At 37.0% G+C, this 20,435-nt stretch overlaps 1 protein-coding gene, 1 long non-coding RNA gene and 2 pseudogenes across 2 annotated transcripts; all 4 read right to left on the bottom strand.

Annotated features, from left to right (window-relative positions):
* Positions 1-188: 188 nt before the first annotated feature.
* On the bottom strand, positions 189-7,472 carry LOC132308366 (ABC transporter C family member 3-like; annotated as a pseudogene).
* Positions 7,473-9,790: 2,318 nt separating this feature from the next.
* Positions 9,791-10,975, bottom strand: LOC132310463 (uncharacterized). The gene is made up of 2 exons (XR_009482608.1): positions 10,427-10,975; positions 9,791-10,244 (listed from the first exon to the last, which is right to left on the bottom strand). It is a non-coding gene; the product is annotated as an uncharacterized LOC132310463 (long non-coding RNA).
* Positions 10,976-11,116: 141 nt separating this feature from the next.
* Positions 11,117-13,331, bottom strand: LOC132309923 (serine acetyltransferase 1, chloroplastic-like; annotated as a pseudogene).
* Positions 13,025-20,435, bottom strand: LOC132308365 (ABC transporter C family member 3-like). Its single transcript, XM_059806428.1, has 10 exons — positions 17,845-20,435; positions 17,395-17,481; positions 16,670-17,314; positions 16,343-16,507; positions 14,768-15,062; positions 14,444-14,658; positions 14,037-14,342; positions 13,871-13,934; positions 13,535-13,774; positions 13,025-13,444 (listed from the first exon to the last, which is right to left on the bottom strand). Exons 1-10 carry the CDS (start codon positions 20,236-20,238, stop codon positions 13,335-13,337), a joined length of 4,521 nt encoding a protein of 1,506 aa, XP_059662411.1. The 5' UTR covers positions 20,239-20,435; the 3' UTR covers positions 13,025-13,334.

Genomic DNA, 20,435 nt, shown 5'->3' with positions numbered 1-20,435 from the left:
GAATTCTAGAATAGGATAATATTTAAGGGCTTGCTTGGTTTGTAACTTTAAAAACACTTCTTAAGAATTCAGCAACATAAAACTGTTCTCAAAAAACAATCTTTTATAATTATCTGAAAACATGCATTTTTATAACTGAGTTTTCAGAAAACAATTTTCTGAAAACTAAACTAACGATTTTTGTACTGTTTTTTGTTTTTCAGAAAACTGTTTTCATAGGTACATATCTTTAATGTTATGTATACAACTCTCTACACAAGTGTACTAGGATGTCTTGCTGTTGTAGTGCAGTACATTAATACAACTGCTGCTCTTGTTTGGTACGTACTCGTGACAAAATGCGTATTTTATTTTTCAACATATAGATGCTTAAGAAAATTTGTCGTAAAAAAAACGTATTGTTAGATAAAAAATGAAGTCCACGTACAGTTGGTTTCATTGTAAACAAAACATACTTGAATTTATTACACGGAATCATATATTACTAGATTATAATAGTGTACTACACTACAACAGCATTTTACATGGAATTTACTACACCTATGATTTTGCTATTCCATTTCCCTCTAATCTTCAAATGATAGAACATGAAACTATTCTGTCCATAAGAGTAAAATTGAGAAAGTGACCAGTGCCTAATTTCGTCATCATCGCGCAAATTTGTGAACTATTCAAAATTAGAATTTGACCTTGCACTGTACTCTGCTACGAGCTTTGCAAATGAAGATGACTTGTTATCCAGCAGCTTTGTCGGAGAATCATACTCCTCAATAACTCCTGCACCCAAGGAAATAAAATGTAAAAATCAAGAAGATTATACGCAAATAGTCTAAAAGACAATGAGAGACTAATGAGGAGACAAACCATTATTTAAAAGTAGAACCATGTCACTATCAAGTACAGAAGTTATTCGATGTGCAATGGTTATGATGGTGGAATCAGTAAAGTGTTGCCCAAGGGTCTCCTGAATCAGATTATCAGTTGCAGTATCAACTGATGCAGTAGCTTCATCAAGCACCAGGACCTTGCTTTTCTTAAGTAGCACACGGCCAAGACAGACCAGCTGCCTTTGACCCATACTCCAGTTCTCTCCATCCTCACTAACTGCAGCCATCATACAAACACCTGAGGAAATAAGAATCTGTGGATTTAAGAAATTCTCAAAAAACTTCAATATATAATGGTGCATGAACAAACCTGCTGAATCAAGCTTGCCTTCCTTCTTTCTAACTTCATTTCCAAGTTGGCACTTGTCAAGAGCCTAAGCAATTGAAATACATGTTAATTAACTAAGCCGTCCCAACTACACGTGTGCATTACAGAGTATCTTAAATCAATTCGAGAAAAGAACTTCCAAACTCAAGTTCCAAATTTGTTCATCTGTGTACTCTGCAAGTGGATCCATGTTGGTTCGTACCGTCCCCTCAAACATGGTAGGATCTTGAGGAATGATGCTCAATCTAGATCGCAAATCATGCAGTCCAATTGAGGAAATGTTGATACTATCTATCAAAATTTGTCCAGCTGTTGGTTCAACAATGCGGAAGAGTGTCTGTATGAGAGTTAATTTACCACTGCCTGTTCTCCCCACTATTCCAGTCTTCATTCCTCCATGAAAAGTGCATGTCAGGCCTCGTAATACAATTGGCAGATGAGGAGCATATCGGACCTATATTCATGCCCAAAACCATTAAATATGCAGGCATAAAGTATATGGGAACTGTTTTTGCATTAAAAAAGAATAAACAAATAGCATGGAAGTAGAAATTACTTGCAGATCTTGTATATCAACAGCTCCATGTGATGGCCAGTTCTGATCTGGCCTATTTGCTTCTATCACGAGAGGAGGCGCATTTGGGATAGAAGTGTATTGAAGTATCCTTTCAACTGATACAATTTTATTCTCCATATTGCACAACTTCAATATGGTCCAAGCTTGTAACGTGTTCAGACTAAGCCCGTATGTCACTGCCAATCCCGCAACGCCTTCAATTTATGAAGAAAAAAAGAGTGAGTAATGCATTCTTTGTACACCATTTGGCACGGAGCAAGAAACAATAGTCGATGAAGTTCACAAACAAGAACCACTTACTCGGATCAATTGCTCCCTCTGGAATAGAGATCAAGAAAACCAAAGTGAAGACGAATACAATACAAGACAACATATCCAGACGGAAGCATAGCCACTCCATTGTACCAGCACTGTGAAACTTAGGCCGAGAAAACCCATCTATCAATTTCATACTTGTGTCCTGGAATCTCGATTCCCGGTCAAAGCTCCTAATGGTAATTGATCCTGATAATGTTTCAGCAAAATGCTGTATAACTGGAGCTTTACATACTCCAATTAACCGCGCCAATTCTCGTGCTGAAGGAAAGTAAATTTGCTGCAATTGGTACGATCATTATAACTACTCTCATTACAGATATGTATGTTTTGTGTAAAAAAAAAATTTATAAGGAAAATCAAAATATTAATAAAAATTAAAAATAAAGAAATAAAACTACCTAATGTTCAAATTTCTTGAATCAAAATAGACAAGAACAAGCGTTCAGAAGTACATATGAAAATTTTACACATCTTAGCCACTCTCTGCCCTCCCCCACCTTGACCCTATTGGAGCAGGATGGCTGTGTGCTATAAAGAATATGTGTAGATTTGGGAGGGGAGTTTTTTTTTTTTTTTTTTTTTTTTGTTAAGTACATCACATGAGCGCACTCACAGCTATCAGTAAATATTCTTTTTAATTATTAATTTTTTATTTTCACTCTTTACTATGACCTTCTAAATTTCTAACAACAGAATTACGAAATTTAGGCATGCAATTGTTAAATATTTGATTAAACATTTAATTTTTAGAAAAATTTACTGAATTTGTTTATTGTTTTCTTTTTCAAATTTGCATAACGCAGTGAACTGAACTCGCCCAAGCCCTAAGTTTAGGAGATCAAATCGAGTTTGGGAATGAGTTTTCTATCACAAGAAGGATTTCGGATAAGAGTGCTCTGTCCCAAATCTGCCACTTTATCATCACAGTTCAGAAGCTCTTCCTCTCATTCTTGATATTTAGAAAATATTTATATACATTATTCAAAAGGAAATATATGAATCTTATTAACAAGGCTTTAACATCCGAATTCAAATATAAACAAAGGTGACAAGATGCAATAGTCCTGTTTCCTTAAGTTGGATATATTTATGATAAAATGATGCTCAACCTTCATATGAGTATAATATAGAGAAGAAGCTGAAAACACTGCCATGACTTTTTCCATAAAAAACAGTGGAATACTACTATTTTTTACCCAGAAAGGTCATAAGTTTACAGGTACTTTAGCTTAGACATTAAATTATAAGATGAGGTTATGAAAGTCTACCTGTAGCCAGACACAGACGGCAAGCACAGGAATGAAAACAATGAAGACCTGCCAAGCAACCTGCGACATTACTGCAATAATTCCCAGGAGTTGTATCGCTGTGAAAGCAAAGGCCCCAACTTGAAATGCAATGTTCAAGTCCATTATGCTTTGGTCCGTGGATGCCTATTAGAGAAAACAACTCAATGAAGTAAGATTATGATGAACTTCTGTTTTCCTTTTTGGTAGGTGTTGGAATTCTACCATTTATAATGTCATTATGACTAAAACATGAAATAATTATAACAATAAATGAAAAAACACATGACTACTAAGAAACAAATACAAAGTCACTTACTCTATTCAGGATTCGGCCACTAGGGGTGGCATCAAAGAAAGACATGGGGGCACGGAAAATGCACAAATGCATTTTATTGAATAGCAGTGTGGCTGTCTTAAACCCAGCTGTAAACAGAAGCAAGGCCCTCACAAGGACACAAAAAGAACTTACAATAGCCAGAGATACATAGACAATTATGAGAGTAGAGCCGCTAACTGCAGGTGCCACATCCTTTGACATAGGGGTTGCCCAAGCCATCCAATAATTGCTCCCAATTTGAAGTATCTGAAAGAGAACGTGTGCCAACAATATGAAGGGCACAAGAACTCCTCCGTAGGCTGTTGTGATACATTTCCAGTAGACAGAAAAGCCAACTCTACCTTTCTCTCTTTGTTCTTCTTTAACAAGCTGTCCTTTTGGCCCCAAATTATCATCAGCTTTATCAATATTACCATTGGTAGTATCCTCTTTCTTGACAACCTTCTCAGCACTCTCCATACCTTCCTTGGTGATAGTTGAATTTTCAGAGACTGGCCCTGCCTCTATGGAACCGAGTGCCAATAAAGCTTTCTCATGTGCACCTACGAGCTCCATAAAGTCGCTTCCTAAATTGAGAATTTCATTGTATTTTCCAGCTTGTGTAATTCGCCCATCTTTCATAACCTGAAGATAAAGTAATTACATCCGGGGAGTTGCATCCATGGAATATGGATACAAAGCCATGGAAGAAAGAAATTACGAATAGCTCACCAGAATGAGATCTGCAGCAGGTAAGAACTCTACTTGATGAGTAACATAAATCACAGTTTTTGACGCCAGAAATCGATGTAAACATTCCTGTCATACAAAGATTAGAAAACAACCATTGGTGATTGACTTATATATTGTTCAAATAAAAAAATAAATAAATAAATAAAAACAGAAGAAATAAAGGCAACAAATCAGAGTAGAAGAAAATGGAATTCCAAGAGTTATAGAATTATCTCAAACTATGTTTACCTTTTATAAGGACAACATGAACCCAATTGTATGAACATAAAATAGTTACAAATAGAAACTGGAGAAAACTAAGTTTTTACTTAAGTATGTCTTCTTTTTCCCCGGAAAATAAGTTTTTACTGAATTAATGTTGTGACAACAAAATCAATGAATTTCTTCTACAAAGATGTGAAAACATGTTGCTCAAACAGAGAACTATTTCACAGTGGAAATGTAAGAGAACAGTCACCTTAAAAAGATGAGTCCCTGTATCAGCATCCACAGCACTAAATGGATCATCAAATAGATAAATATCAGTATCTTGGTACAAAGCACGCGCAATCTGTATTCTCTGCTTCTGTCCGCCACTTAAATTTATTCCCCTCTCACCTATAACCGTCTGATCACCAAAGGATAGAATTTCCAGGTCCTTTTTCAAAGAACATGCATCGAGAACCTGCTCATACTTTTCCCTATCCATCTCCTTACCAAACAGTATACTATCTTCTATCTTTCCACTCTGTATCCAGGGTGACTGAGCAACATAGGACTTTGTCCCACTGAGCTTCAGGCTCCCTGATATTTTGGGCACTTCTCCCAGAATACATGACAGTAAGCTCGACTTGCCAGACCCAACAGTACCACAAACAGCAACTCTCATGCCATGAGACACTCTTAAATTTATATCTTTCAGTGTTGGATTTAGGGAAGATGCATACCAAGAGAAATTGCCGTCAACTATTTCAAATGCTGTGTCAGAACTACCTCTCGGAAGCTTTTCTATTACATCAGGTTGCATGTCCTCGAGGCAAAGGAATGAGGCAATCCGGTCTAGGGAAACTTTAGCCTGAGCTATCATGGAGATTGTGTCAGGAAGATTATAAATAGGCTCTTGAAGTATTCTAAATGTTGCAAGTGCAGATAGTATCTTCCCCGATTCAAGTGGGATCTCCATAAGCATACAAGCACCAAAAGTGACCACAGATACAAATGTAGGGGCAACCCAGAAGACAAAAGTGATTATCGCTACAGTGTATACATATCCTCTCAACCATCCAGCCTCAATATTTCGGAGCTTGACAATTGTGGACAAGAACTTCATCTCCCACCCTTGAAGCTTGAGGATTCTCATGTTCCTCAAGATTTCAGAGGTTGACTTCATTCTTCTATCTTTAGATGCCATCAACATAGTCTGGAACTTCTCCTGTTAGCTTCCTAGTGGAATATTCACTAACATCACGATTACAGTAGAGACAAAGGCAGCAATTGAAGCGAGCCCAAGATTTTTATACAAGATTCCCAATGCCAGAGAAACTTGCAAGAACACCAACCAGGGATCATGCATGCGCCAACCAAAGTCACCAATCCTCTCAGCATCAACCGTCACGAAATTGATGATCTCCCCAATAGTATGGTCCTGCTTTGATTGGCATGATAGGGTCAAACCCTTATTGTAGATCATGGCTATCAGTGCTGCCCTGGCCCTAATTCCAGCCTGCTGCAACCTAAAGACCCATTGCCTCCTCGCCAAGCATTCGACAAGCTTTGCAACGAAGAATGCAGAAACCAAAATGTAGCTTTCATTTTTGAAGGCTCGACTTCCATTAAGGTATTGAACAAAGGTGTCAATGAGGTATGGACCGACATATGAAGCCAGCATGTACAGCAGCGCAAAGAAAGCTGTTAATAGAACTTCCCTCCATACCGTGAAAATCAATGCTTTGGCCAGCTTAAGCGTGGTGACTCCAGTATTACTACCACTAGACTCTAGATTATTTTTCAAAATCGGAAAGGCCTCTTTGACACTATCAACACCAGCAAGCTGAGGCACATCCTCGAGGTCTAATGTTTTCTTCCTACCAATGGCAATCAAAGGACCAATCCAGGAGAAAGTAACAATACTAAAAATACTAGCATTAAAATAAGGGGTTACAGTTTCATCCCCATTGGACTTATTAGAGACTGTACCATTTCTCAAATTAGTACCACCATTCAAAAGGGGTTCTTGAAGAAGAGTATCTTCACCCTCTTTCTTACCAAAAACACCCACAAAACAGAAGAATAACCCCGAAAGGACGGAAATAACATCGGAGACCAGGAATTGAACTGGCAAAGAGTCATGATTTTTGTAATTAACATAGTCTATAACGAGGCAAATACAAGAGATTGAAAAGTAAGAACCCCACCAAAGTCTTAATAGAAATGGGAACTTGGATTCACCTGATTTAAAGAATTGGGTGTGCAAGTAAACAGAGACTGATAACCAAGCAAGAGTTCTGAATGTTAAATCCAGAAGGGTTACAATCTTTTCCTCAGACCAAACATTTTTATACCAATAAAAACATGTGAATAAACACAGAACAAGATTAAAAAGAGACAGACCCAAACAACAAAACATAGTGTGTTTGTAATACAGAAACCTAGTATTATTAAAACTTCCTTTTGGGCCCTCATTTCTACCCATTCTAAAACTCTTGCAAACCCAAGAAATTGATAGAACAAACAACAAAATTAGATGTAAAGAAATACAAAACCAGCGTACGAAGAAGGGTCTGAGCAGGAAATCAGATACTGTGTCTGTGTGCATTAATGAATATGAGTGAGAGAAGAAAGCCGACATACCCTGCTTTGATGCTTCAATAATTTCCATTTTTGTGAGTTAGAGAGTAGTGTAAGAATATCTTATACTAGGTGTGTCATGTGTGTATTATGATTAGGAGCGTGGAGAGAGAGAGAGAGAGAGAGAGAGAGAGAGTCGAAGGTGGGAATCTTGAGCGGTTTTACGTGGTGCTCAAGACTAAGCTGACCGGAGGGAGTGAAGAATGGGAAAAATGAGACCACAAAAAGTAATAATTTTTATATTTTTATAAAATAGTAAATTTTTATATTTTTCTAGGTTATGAAAAATTATTGAAATCGATATTATCAAACACGACCCTATAAATTTAAAAAATTTAGGACATGTTTGGTGGATGTTCTGTGCTATTCTGTTTTGTTCCCAACAGTGCTACAGTAGCACTATTGAGGAACAAAACATGTTTGGCATAGGCCCCCGGGGGCCTAACAGTGATGGTAAGGTGTTGGCTTGGGTCATCACTCGGCCCAGGTTCGAGCCTTCCCCCTGCTAAGATTCTCTCGACTCACCTGGTGTATGGTGGGGGTAGCCCTATACCTCCAGTTTGGTGCCACATTTTGGGTCCGTAAGGGCCGCATAGGTTGTGCTGGTTTGAACAGTATCAAAACACTTTGCAGTGTTTGGGCCAAATGTTGGAACAAAAAAAACTTGTTCCAAGTGTTCCGCCTCCATCTCTATTCTCGTCTCAACTCTGAACTTGCCAGTCTCTCTCTTTCTCTCTCTCTCTCTCTCTCTCTCTCCAATTGCAAACCTGTAGGGGTTTTGTTTTAATTTTTTTTTTAGGGCAAATCATTCAGCCTCCCAAACGCCTTCATCTCTATTCTCTCTCTCCCTTTTCGCCAGCGCCGAACCAATCGTCTCCACTGGATCCTCACAGCCTGTGGCCGGATCTGGATTCTCAACTCTGAACTTGCCCTAGTCTCTCTTTCGATCTCTTTCTGCAACTGCAAACTTTTGGTACCCAACACCATATGTAGCAAATTGAGTTATTTCGAAAACCTTTTTGGGCATTTTCCTTTGAGAGACGGGATGTAGGGCACGATTTTTGCCATTTTCAATCTCTTCAACCCTAACCAAACAGGGAATGGAAATTGGAGTGTTTGATTTGGGGTTTTGTTGATTGGGCGGTTGGAGGAGGTAGATGGTGGTTTCGGTGAGAAAGAAGAAAGCGTCGCGTTTGGCTTTTCGACCTAGGACAAAATGGTTGCAATTGGTGGGGGAAGGAGCAAGGAGAGGCAGAGGAGACGGTTGCCATTTTTGTTCTCTGATACGAAATTTTTTTGAAGATGAAGCCAACTCTAGGGTTTCTTTGACTAATTAATGATCAACGCTAGACTTCCCCCTTTTTTTAGGGCAAAATCATTTCAGCCTCCCAAACGCCTCCATCTCTATTCTTGTTCTCAACTCTGCAAATCCATTTTTAGGGCAAATCATTTCAACCTCCCAATTGCCCTAGTCTCTCTCTGTCTCTGCAACTGCAATTTTGTGTGGTGTATGGTTTTTGTTTTAATTTTTTTTTCTAAATCAACTAATCAAGCTCTGTAATTCTTATTTTGCAAACTAATCAAGTGAAGTAATTAATTTATTTTAATCATTAAAAAAAATTATAATAATTTCTATTTCAAAATTCTCAGAACAAATTTTTGTCGCCAAACATGTTTTGTTCTCCTTTCAGAACACTATACCACACAACACTTATTCTGCTCTAGGCTAGAACACTACACTACATTACACTACAAACTCCAAACTCCAAACAGGCCCTTAAGTACAGTTCAAAAATGACATGCACCCTGACAATTTCACCCTCTAAGTTCAATCCAAATTCAAAATATAGTGGGATGTGGTGGTCACAGACCATCATGGACCATTTTGACCAAAAAAAAAAAACAAAAAAGGTATCTGTTCTTGCGAAAGGTACCTCTGCAAATAAGACGTTGTTATCGTTTTCCTTTTGACATCAAGTTTCAATAAATTTTCCACCTTCTCTTTGTTCTGGCTAGTGTGCTGTGCAAGAACGTAACAAATTGGGGATATAATTGTTTATTGGGGTAAAATGGAGAAAACATTTGGTGAAACTGCTGAATGACTTGATGAAAATTATCTATCCATCAACCAACCATATGTTAAAGTGGAGGTTGTAGCGATGTACAGAGCGTTGTGTCACTGTCATTGTTAGTCCATCCATTTTATATTATAAATTTAATTGTACTAAAGTAAAGTTTACAAAAGTTCAGCCTGGGGCCCTGGACATACTAGCGCCCCAAACCTTAGAAGCTAAAAGAAAAGTATCAGTTTGAAGTTGTAGGTCTTATTTTCAGTATCGGTTTACGGTGTAATTTTTAGTTGAAGAGATAAATTACCTAACTGTTTAAAAATAAATTAAATAAGCTTAATTTCATGGATTGGGGTTACCTAAAAATATAATGATGTTAGCCTAAATAAGAACCTATTGCTATCAACCCCAAAAAAGCTGCTATGAGTTCTGCCAAACAACAAAAAAAGTATGTATTTATTTCACACCTATAATAAAATTATGATCTTGGCAACATGTTTAAATAGTAAAACCACAAAATTCCAAGATCATAGAGCTTCCTTAGCATTTACAACAGACAATGAACAACTTGCCCAAATTACAATAAACTAAAGAAGGTACAAAGTTGTGAATGGGTCTCTAAACATAGTCTGAATTCTCTGTAGTACAGATATTGCATCTGATTGTCACAACCTCAAATTTTTCTAATAAAATTTTCAATTTATTAAAATTCAAATACATCAAAATATACTCAAGATTACAAAAAATATCCTTTTTTTATACAAAATTAATTTTCTCAAATACACAAAAAAATTTCCAAATAAATAAAATAAATCTTGTAACACCAACTCTTCAGCCTAAGCCCAAAACTAGCGATTTCTGTTCATCTTCGGTACCTGAAACTGGAGGGTAATAAGATAAAAAGTCCCACTAGAAAAAATCATAACAAGAATTTCATAAAAATTTAACAAATAACTTCACAAAACATATATATTTATGTGAGTATATAAACAAAATAAATATACATTTAATAAAAACATTTAATCAAAACCACCCATGCCATTCAAGGTATAGAAAACCCTACACTGAATAAGATATATTTCCGCACTGAATCGTCAAAATCTCAAGCTCCGGCTTCTCTGCAACTCTCGACTCCTCTGTTTCTCTCTCTCTCTGTCTCGGCTCTCTCCTATCTTCTTTAATTTTTTTCTCTTACTTTCTTTCTGTGTCTTTGTATTTTATCAGTGCACGCAACACTCAAATATATAAGGCAATCCACCGACTCAACCCATCAACTCCATACACACATCAATACTGCTCACCACACTCTCAAAAAAAAAAAAATATCAGACAATATCACATTCCATCCATATCATATATTCACTTTCTGACATACACACAAAACAAAAAGGCCAAACCCACCACATTCCATCCTTATCATATCTTCACTTTCTGACATACACACAAAACAAAAAGACCAAACCCACGTGAAGGAAATTCAAAGTTATAAAAATTTGACCCAAAAAGTGTTCAGTGGGCCCCGCAAGTCACAACCACCGTCGTCACAATTCAACCTGCCTTTTTTCCCTCAGCATTTCGGTCAGGTGCTTTCTTTTATCTCCAACAAGCAAGATATAATATATATATATATAACATATATATAAATAAAAACTTAAATCAAACCCATAATATCTTCCTAAACCCACAATTCACAAAACCCATTTTTCTTTCCCAACATTTCGTATACATGTTGCCAGCTTTTTTCATGTGACAAAATATATAAATATATATGATAAAAATTAAATCCATTATCATTATGAAGTAAACCCGCAAATACTATCACCATTCTATCGTCTCTTTATTCTTTCATTTAGCCGACCTGCTCTCTTTTTTCTCCATCAAAAATACAATACATACACATATAAACTATATAAAATAACAACTGCTACACCACCTCTACTACAATAAACTCAAAATAATAATAATAATAATAATAATAATAAAAATCTAAAAAAATTCGGTTATCACACTGATGGTCCACATCACTCACACGCTTGACACTAATGATGGCACAAGTGCTATATCATATCTTATCAAGCCTAGTAGGGTTCACCTTCCCTCCAACCAACCTAGCAGGGTTCCCAACTGCAGTGGTCCTTGATGGCACTTTCTTAAACACCACTGAACCCGCACCAATTTTTGGATGCCTATCCCCACGTCTTACTAGTCCCACCCAATGTCACATTATGAAAAATTAACACACTGTCTCCTATGACAGCCGTCTCTCCGACGACAACGGTGGCATGATCGAGCAATATCCCCGTCCGATCCTCACCCCGGGATGGATGTCCGCGGCACACCCCTCAAACACCCTGTTCTGTATGAGCAGAGCCAACGTTCTACCTTGTGACCACAGCTTATGTGCCGTCCTATGAGATTGGCATGGCAATAAAGTCCTTGAAATTCAAGAAAGAGCGGACATAACTAATACAGGCAAGGTCTCTCTCTCTCTCATAGCCCTCATTTCATCTTTGATTCTCAAGATTTTTTGATCCTCTGTAAAAACACCCATGAAAAGAGAGCACTTTCTAGATTGCCATATGTTACAGAGGTGCTCCCGGTTTTTCTCATAATGTGTATACACTGTACACAAGCAGGGGCGGAGCTAGGAATTTGCTTCAGGAGGGCGCCATATTATATTTTTTTCAAGCAAATAGTGTAAACATTGAGTTAAAAAATAGAACTGTAATAACGGTAGAATAATAGTATTTAATAATTTAATTATTTTTTAAAAAAAAAAATATAAAAAACCAATCTTAAGAGTCCGTTTAGTAACAAATTTAATTACCAAATTTTGAAGAGAAAAAAAAAATAGTTTGAATACAGGAATGCAACTTTTTTGTTTTTTTAAAAAAATATAAAAAAAAAGAAGAAAAAACAAAAGAAGAATATAAAAAAGAAGAAGAAGAAGAAGAGGAGGAGGAGTAAGAATAAAAAGAAAGGAAAAATTAAATATATTTTTTAAAAATAATTATTTTAGTGGGCATTTTTGTAAATTTTTATAAATTATAGGCCTATTTATAATAAAAATCAATTAGCACAAGGGTAAATAATTATCTCAGGGGGCATTTTTCACTTTTTTATAAATTATTGGCCTATGTGTAATAAAAATTAATGGCTATTTTTTAAAAAAAATTTATTTCAGGGGAGCATTTTGAAAACTTTTTATAAATCATAGGCCATTTTGTAATTAAAACTAATAGGCCAACATGGGCCCGGGGAATGGCCCCCCCGGGCCTATGCTGGCTCCGCCCCTGTACACAAGTAAAGGTGTCCACGAATACAAGTCTCAAAACCTTTTCCTCTCTAGGCCTAGGCCATGTGGAACTGCTGATTGTGAGTGTGTTTGTAGCCTGGTTTTCTTATGCGATGTTTTTTATTGCAACAATTTAAAAAAAAAAAAAAAAAAAAGGGGCAGCTTTGAAATGTTTTGCAATCACAAGGAAAAATTAAAAGCATGTGTAAATGTACTGCCAAAGGTATAACTCAAGCAATAACTGTTGTTTTCAAGTCAGCTCATACAATTGCTCTTGAAACGGATCAAGACATGTCACTCCTTATTTTCTACCCACATTTGGCCACTCGTGACAAAATGTTATTGTATTGTTCCGCATACAAACGCTTAAGAAAATATGTTGTACAAATGTATTGCTAGATAAAAAATAAAGTCCAAATACAGTTGGTTTTGTTGTAAACAAAACATACACGAATTTATTACACTATCAGAATCATATATTACTAGATTCTAATATGGTACTGCACTACAACATTTTACAAGGAACTAACTACACCTATGATTTTGGTATTCCATGTCTCTCTAATCTCAAAACACTTGAACAACCCAAATAATAGAAACTATTCTGCCCATAAGAGTAAAATTGAGATAGTAACCACTGCCTAATTTTGTCATCATCGTCGTGCAAATACATGAATTATTCAAAATTAGAATTTGACCTTGCACTGTACTCTGCTACGAGCTTTGCAAATGAAGATGACTTGTTATCCAGCAGCTTTGTCGGAGTATCGTACTCCTCAATAACTCCTGCACCCAAGGAAATAAAATGTTAAAATCAAGAAGATTATACGCAAATAGTCTAAAAGATAAATGAGAGACTAATGAGGAGACACAAACCATTATTTAAAAGTAGGACCATGTCACTATCAAGTACAGATGTTATTCGATGTGCAATGGTTATGACGGTGGAATCAGTGAAGTATTGCCTAAGGGTCTCCTGAATCAGATTATCAGTTGCAGTATCAACTGATGCAGTAGCTTCATCAAGCACCAGGACCTTGCTTTTCTTGAGTAGCACACGACCTAGACAGACCAGCTGCCGTTGACCCATACTCCAGTTCTCTCCATTCTCGCTAACTGCAACCATCATAGGAACACTAGAAATAAGAATCCGCAGTTATATGGATTTAAGAAATTTTCATAAAATTTTAATATATAATGGTGGATGAAGACCTGCTGAATCAAGCTTGCCTTCCTTCTTTCTGACTTCATCTCCAAGTTGGCACTTGTCAAGAGCCTAAGCAATTCAAATACATGTTAATTAACTAAGCCGTCCAAACTACACGTTTACATTTCAGAGTATCTTAAATCAATTCGAGAAAAGAACTTCCAAACTCACCTCCCAAATTTGTTCATCTGTGTACTCTTCAAGTGGATCCAGGTTACTTCGTACTGTCCCCTCAAACATGGTAGGATCCTGAGGAATGATGCTCAATCTAGATCGTAAATCATGCAGTCCAATTGAGGAAATGTTGATACTGTCTATCAAAATTTGCCCGACTGTTGGTTCAACAATGCGGAAGAATGTCTGTATGAGAGTTGTTTTACCACTGCCTGTTCTCCCCACTATTCCAGTCTTCATTCCTCCAGGTAAAGTGCATGTCAGGCCTCGTAATACAAGTGGCAGATGAGGAGCATATCGAACCTATATTCATGCCCAAAACCATTACATATACAGTCATAAAGTATAGGGGAACTATTTTGCATTCAGAAAAAATAAACAAATAGCATGGAAGTAGAAACTACCCGCAGATCTTGAATATCAACTGCTCCATCTGATGGCCAACTATGATCTGGCCTATTTGCTTCTATCACGAGAGGCGGCTCACTTGGGATAGAAGTGTATTGAAGTATCCTTTCAACTGATATAATTTTATTCTCCATATTGCACATGTCCCATATGACCCAAACTTGTAACATGTTCAGATTAAGCCCGTATGTCACTGCCAATCCCGCAATGCCTTTAATTTATGAAGAAAAAAAAAAGAGTGAGAAATGCAGTCCTTGTACACCATTTGCCATGGAGCAAGAAACAATAGTCAATGAAGTTGACAAACAAGAACCACTTACTCGGATCAATTGTTCCCTCTGGAATAGAGATCAAGAAAACCAAAAAGAAGACGAATACAATACAAGACAACATATCCAGACGGAAGCATAGCCACTCCACTGTACCAGCACTATGAAACTTGGGCCTAGAATTCCCATCTATCAATTTCATACTTGTGTCCTGAAATCTCGATTCCTGATCAAAGCTCCTAATGGTAGTTGATCCTGACAATGTTTCAGCAAAATGTTGTATAACCTGAGCTTTGCATACTCCATTTAACCGGGCCAATTCTCGTGCTGAAGGGATGTAATATTGCTGCAATTGATAAGATCATTAGAACAACTCTCATTACACATATACTGATACATGTACCTACTAAGAAACACCATACTTCTATGAGGTGCCGTGTCCGTATTTGATACTGACACTTCATTGACACTCTTAAACACGTCTCTGATACTTCATGATTGTGTCCATAATTTAAAAATCATTTTTATTATTTCGGATACTTAATCGACACATCTCAAGCACTTGGCGACAAATCTCGGACATTGGTCAACACATTCTAGACACTCATACAATATATCCCACACTTTGTCTTATATAAAACAAACATATGACAGTCCTAAATATAACATTATGAACATATATCAAAAAGTCCAGCTTGTTTTTCTTTATAAAGTTAACATTAAAAAAAATGTCACACTATGTAATATGAACAAAAACTAAACTACAATGACAAGATAGAATACTAATATAATATATTCCCTTTTATATTCAAATAGTGTCACCTTCTAACTTATGTAACTTTAGTATAAAAATTAAAATGTAATTAAAGTTTTATAATTCATGTAATCAAGAGATATACAAATGAAAGTTTATATTTATATATTAATCATGTCCATGTCAAACTTTTTTAGAATTTGACATGTCGGCGTAAATGTGTGGTATCTTAGCAGTACTTATGTTGTGTGGAAAGTAAAATGAAACCTTCTTTCATGTTGGGAATTAGGGGGTTGAGTAAGAAATTTAGGCATACTATTGTTAAATATTTCTTTATACATATATTATTTTTTTAAAAAAAATATCTTAGTTTTTTTAATTAAAAAAAACAATGCATAGCTAAGTGAACCAAACCAGCCCAAGCCCCAACTTAAGGAGATCAAATTGAGTTTGGGAAGGAGTTTCATATCACAAGAAGAGTTTGGGATAATGGTGCTGTATACCAAATCTGCCACATTGTCATCACTGATCAGAAGCTTCCTCAAATTGTTGAGATTTAGAAACTATGCATATATATAATTCAAGGGGAAATATATGAATCTTATTAACAAGGATTTAACATCTGAATTCAAATATAAACAAGCGTGAATATATTGAAGTTTACGATAAAATGATGCTCAACCTTCATACAACCACAATATACAGAAGAAAAAGAAAACACTGCCCTGAATTTTCCTATCAAATGCTACAGAATAATACTACTTCTTACCCAGAAAGGTCGTAAAGCTACAGTTACTTTTAGCTTAGGCATTAAATTATAAGATTCTAACTACTAAAAAAATAAAATAAAAGCAGAGGTAAGGTTAGTCTACCTGTAGCCAGACACAGACTGCAAGCACAGGAATGAAAACAATGAAGACCTGCCATGCAACCTGCGACATTACTGCAATAATTCCCAGGAGTCGTATCATTGTGAAAGCAAAGTTGCCAACTTGAAATGCAATGTTCAAGTCCACTGTGCTTTGGTCGGTCGATGCCTGTCAGAGAAACCAACTCGATCAAGTAAGATATTTAACTTCTGATTTAGTAGGTGTAAAAATTCCACCATTTATAATGTCTTTATGACTAATCCATGAAATAATAATAACAATAAACAAATAAATACAGGAGTACCAAGAAACAAATGCAAAGTCACTTACTCTATTCAGGATTCGGCCACTAGGAGTGGAATCAAAGAAAGACATGGGGGCACGGAAAATGCACAAATGCATTCTATTGAATAGTAGAGTCGCTGTCTTATACCCAGCCGTAACTAGAAGCACAGCCCTCATAAGGATACAAAAAGAACTTCCAATAGCCAGAGAAACATAGACAATTATGAGAGTAGAACCACTAACTAGAGCTGCCACATCCTTTGACACAGGGGTTGCCCAAGCCATCCAGTAATTGCTCCCAATTTGAAGTAGCTGACAGAGAACTTGTGACAACAATATGAAGGGCACAAGAACTCCTCCATAGGCTGTTGTGATGTATCTCCAGTATACAGAAAGGCCAACTCTACCTTTCTCTCTTTCTTCTTCTTGAACAAGCTGTCCTTTTGGCCCCAAATTATCATCTCCTTTATCAATATGACCATTATAAGTATCCTCTTTCTTAACAACCTTCTCATCACTCTCCATGCCTTCCTTGCTGATAGTTGAATTTTCAGAGACTGACCCTTCCTCTATGGAATCTAGCGCCAATAAAGCTTTCTCATGTGCACCTACAAGTTCCATAAAGTCACTTCCTGAATTGAGAATTTCATTGTATTTTCCAGCTTGTGTAATTTTCCCATCTTTCATAACCTGAAGATACAATAATTACATACCATGAGTTGCATCCATGGATAAAAAGCCATGGAAAAAATAAAATATGAATAGCTCACCAGAATGAGATCTGCAGCAGATAAGAACTCTACTTGATGAGTAACGTAAATAACTGTTTTTGACCCCAGAAATTGAAGTAAACATTCCTGTCATGCAAAGATTAGGAAAGAAACCATGGTGATTAAAGGTCACAAATCAGAGTAGAAGGAAATGGAATTCCAAGAGATATAGAATTACCTCAAACAATGTTTACATTCTATAAGGACAACATGAACCCAATTGTATGAACATAAATAGTTACAAATAGAATTTGGAAAAAACTAAAAGTTTTTCCTGAAGTAAATTTTTTTTTTTTTTTTTTTTTTTTTTTTTTTTCCCCGTAAAGAAGCTGTTTTTGAATTAATTTTGCTATAATTGAATAAAAATAATGAATTTCTTCCACAAAGATGTGAACATATATAGCTCAAACAGAGAAATAGTTAAGAGTGTAGATGTAAAAGAATAGTTACCTTAAAAAGATGAGTCCCTGTATGAGCATCCACAGCACTAAACGGATCATCAAATAGATAAATATCAGCAGCTTGGTACAAAGCACGGGCGATCTGTATTCTCTGCTTCTGCCCGCCACTCAAATTTATTCCCCTCTCACCTATAACTGTCTGATCACCAAAGGACAGAATTTCCAGGTCCTTCTTTAAGCAACATGCATCAAGAACCTGCTCATATTTTTCCCTATCCATCTCCTTACCAAACAGTATATTATCTTCTATCTTTCCACTCTGTATCCAGGGTGACTGAGCAACATAGGCCTTTGTCCCACTGAGCTTCACGCTCCCAGATACTTTGGGCATTTCTCCAAGAATACATGAGAGTAAGCTCGACTTGCCAGACCCAACAGTACCACAAACAGCAACTCTCATGCCATGAGACACGCTTAAATTTATATCTTTCAGTGTTGGATTTGGGGAAGATACATCCCAAGAGAAATTCCCGTCAACAACTTCAAATGCTGTGTCAGAACTACCTCTCGGAAGCTTTTCTATAACATCAGGTCGCAGTTCCTCCAGACGAAGGAATGATGCAATTCGGCAGAGGGAAACTTTAACCTGAGCTATCACGGAGATTGTGTCAGGAAGATTATAAATAGCCTGTTGAAGTATTCTAAATGTTGCAAGTGCAGATAGTATCTTCCCTGATTCAAGTGGGATCCCCATAAGCATACAAGCACCAAAAGTGACCACGGACACAAATGTATGGGCACAAAAGAAGACAAATGTGGTCATCGCTGAAGTGTAAAAATATTTTCTCAACCATCCAGTCTCAATATTCCGGTGCTCGCTAATTTTAGACAAGAATTTCATCTCCCACCCCTGAAGCTTGAGAATTCTCATGTTCCTCAAGACTTCAGAGGTTGACTTCATCCTTTTATCTTTAGATGCCATCAACTTAGTCTGGAAATTCTCCTGCAACCTTCCTAGTGGAATATTCGCCAACATCACAAGTACAGTAGCCACAAATGCAGCAATTGAAGCAAGCCCAAGATTTTTATACAAGATCCCCAGTGCCAGAGAAACTTGCAAGATCACTGTCCACGGATCATGCATGTGCCAACTAAAGTCACCAATCCTCTGAGCATCAACCGTCATGAAATTGATGATCTCCCCACTAGTGTGGCCCTGCTTCGATTGGGAAGATAGGGTCAAGCCCTTATTGTAGATCATGGCAACAAGTGCTGCCCTGGCCCTAATTCCAGCCTGCTGCAACCTAAAGAACCAATGCCTCATCGCCAAGCACTCGACAAGCTTTGCCACGAAGAATGCAGAAACCAAATAGTAGCCTTCATTTTTGAACACTTGACTTCCATTAAGGTATTGAACAAAGGTGTCAATGAGGTATGGACTGACATAGGAAGCCAGTGTGTATAACAGTGCAAAGAACGCTGTTAATAGAATTTCCCTCCATACTGTGAAAATCAATGCCTTGGCCAGCTTTAGCGTGGTGACTCCAGTATTACTACCACTAGACTCTAGCTTATTTCTAAAAATTGGAAAGGCCTCTCTGACACTATCAACACCAGCAAGCTGAGGCACATCCTCGAGGTCTAATGTTTTCTTCTTACCAATGGTAATCAAAGGACCAATCCAGGAGAAAGTAACGATACTAAAAAAACTAGCATTCGAATAAGGGGTTACAGTTTGATCCCCTTTGGACTTGTTAGACGCTGTACCATTACTCAAATTGGTACCACCATTCAAAAGGGGTTCTTGAAAAAGAGTGTCTTCACCCTCTTTCTTACCAAAAACCCCCACAAAACAGAAGAATGACCCCGAAAGGACAGAAACAACATCCGACACCCCGAATTGAAGTGGTAAAGAGTCATGATTTTTGTAATTAACATAGTCTATAACAAGGCAAATACAAGAAATTGAAAAATAAGAACCCCACCAAAGTCTTAATAGAAATGGGAACTTGGGTTCACCTGATTTCAAGAATTGGGTGTGCAAGTAAACAGAGACTGCTAACCAAGCAAGAGTTCTGAGTGCAAAATCAAGAATGGTTACAATCTTTTCCTCAGACCAAACATTTTTATACCAATAAAAGCAGGTCAGTAAAGACAGAACAAGGTTGAAAAGACACAAACCCAAACAAGAAAACAGAGTATGCTTGTAATACAGAAACCTAGTTTTACCAATACTTCGTTTTGGGGCCTCATTTCGACCGATCCTGAAACTCTTGCAAACCCAAGAAATAGACAGAACGATCAACAAAATTAGATGTAAAGAACCAGAAAACTCACGTACGAAGATGGGTTTGAAGAGAAAATCAGATGCTTTGTACACTGATGAATCATAGTGAGAGAAGAAAACTGACATACCCTGCTTTGATGCTTCAATAAATTCCATCTTTTTGTGAGTGAGGGGAGATGGGTATGTCAGAATTCTTGGAGAGGGTTTTGAAGTTAGAGAGTAGTGTGATATTATATCTTATACTGATTGTTTATATATAGACGTGTATATGCGATTTTGTGGCTTGGAGAGTGTAGGTGAAAGTAGAGAGAGAGTCAAAGTTTGAAGCTTGAGCACAGTATAACGTGGTGCGC

This window comes from Cornus florida, unplaced genomic scaffold (genome assembly GCF_030987335.1).
Source record: "Cornus florida cultivar Cherokee Brave unplaced genomic scaffold, ASM3098733v1 CherokeeBrave_3.0.0_Hap2_Chr05, whole genome shotgun sequence".
Lineage (NCBI taxonomy): Eukaryota > Viridiplantae > Streptophyta > Magnoliopsida > Cornales > Cornaceae > Cornus > Cornus florida.
This window is presented reverse-complemented; position numbering and strand designations above follow the sequence as displayed.

Bases quoted from the DNA above. Each gene is read 5' to 3' on its own strand.
- LOC132308365 (XM_059806428.1), bottom strand. From the start codon at position 20,238: ATGGAATTTATTGAAGCATCAAAGCAGGGTATGTCAGTTTTCTTCTCT. The intron at 13,935-14,036 runs GTGAGTTTGGAA...TGAATTGCTTAG, and splicing joins CAGATGAACAAATTTGGGAG to GCTCTTGACAAGTGCCAACT. The intron at 13,445-13,534 runs GTTTGTGTCTCC...CCTTGGGTGCAG, and splicing joins GGTCCTACTTTTAAATAATG to GAGTTATTGAGGAGTACGAT.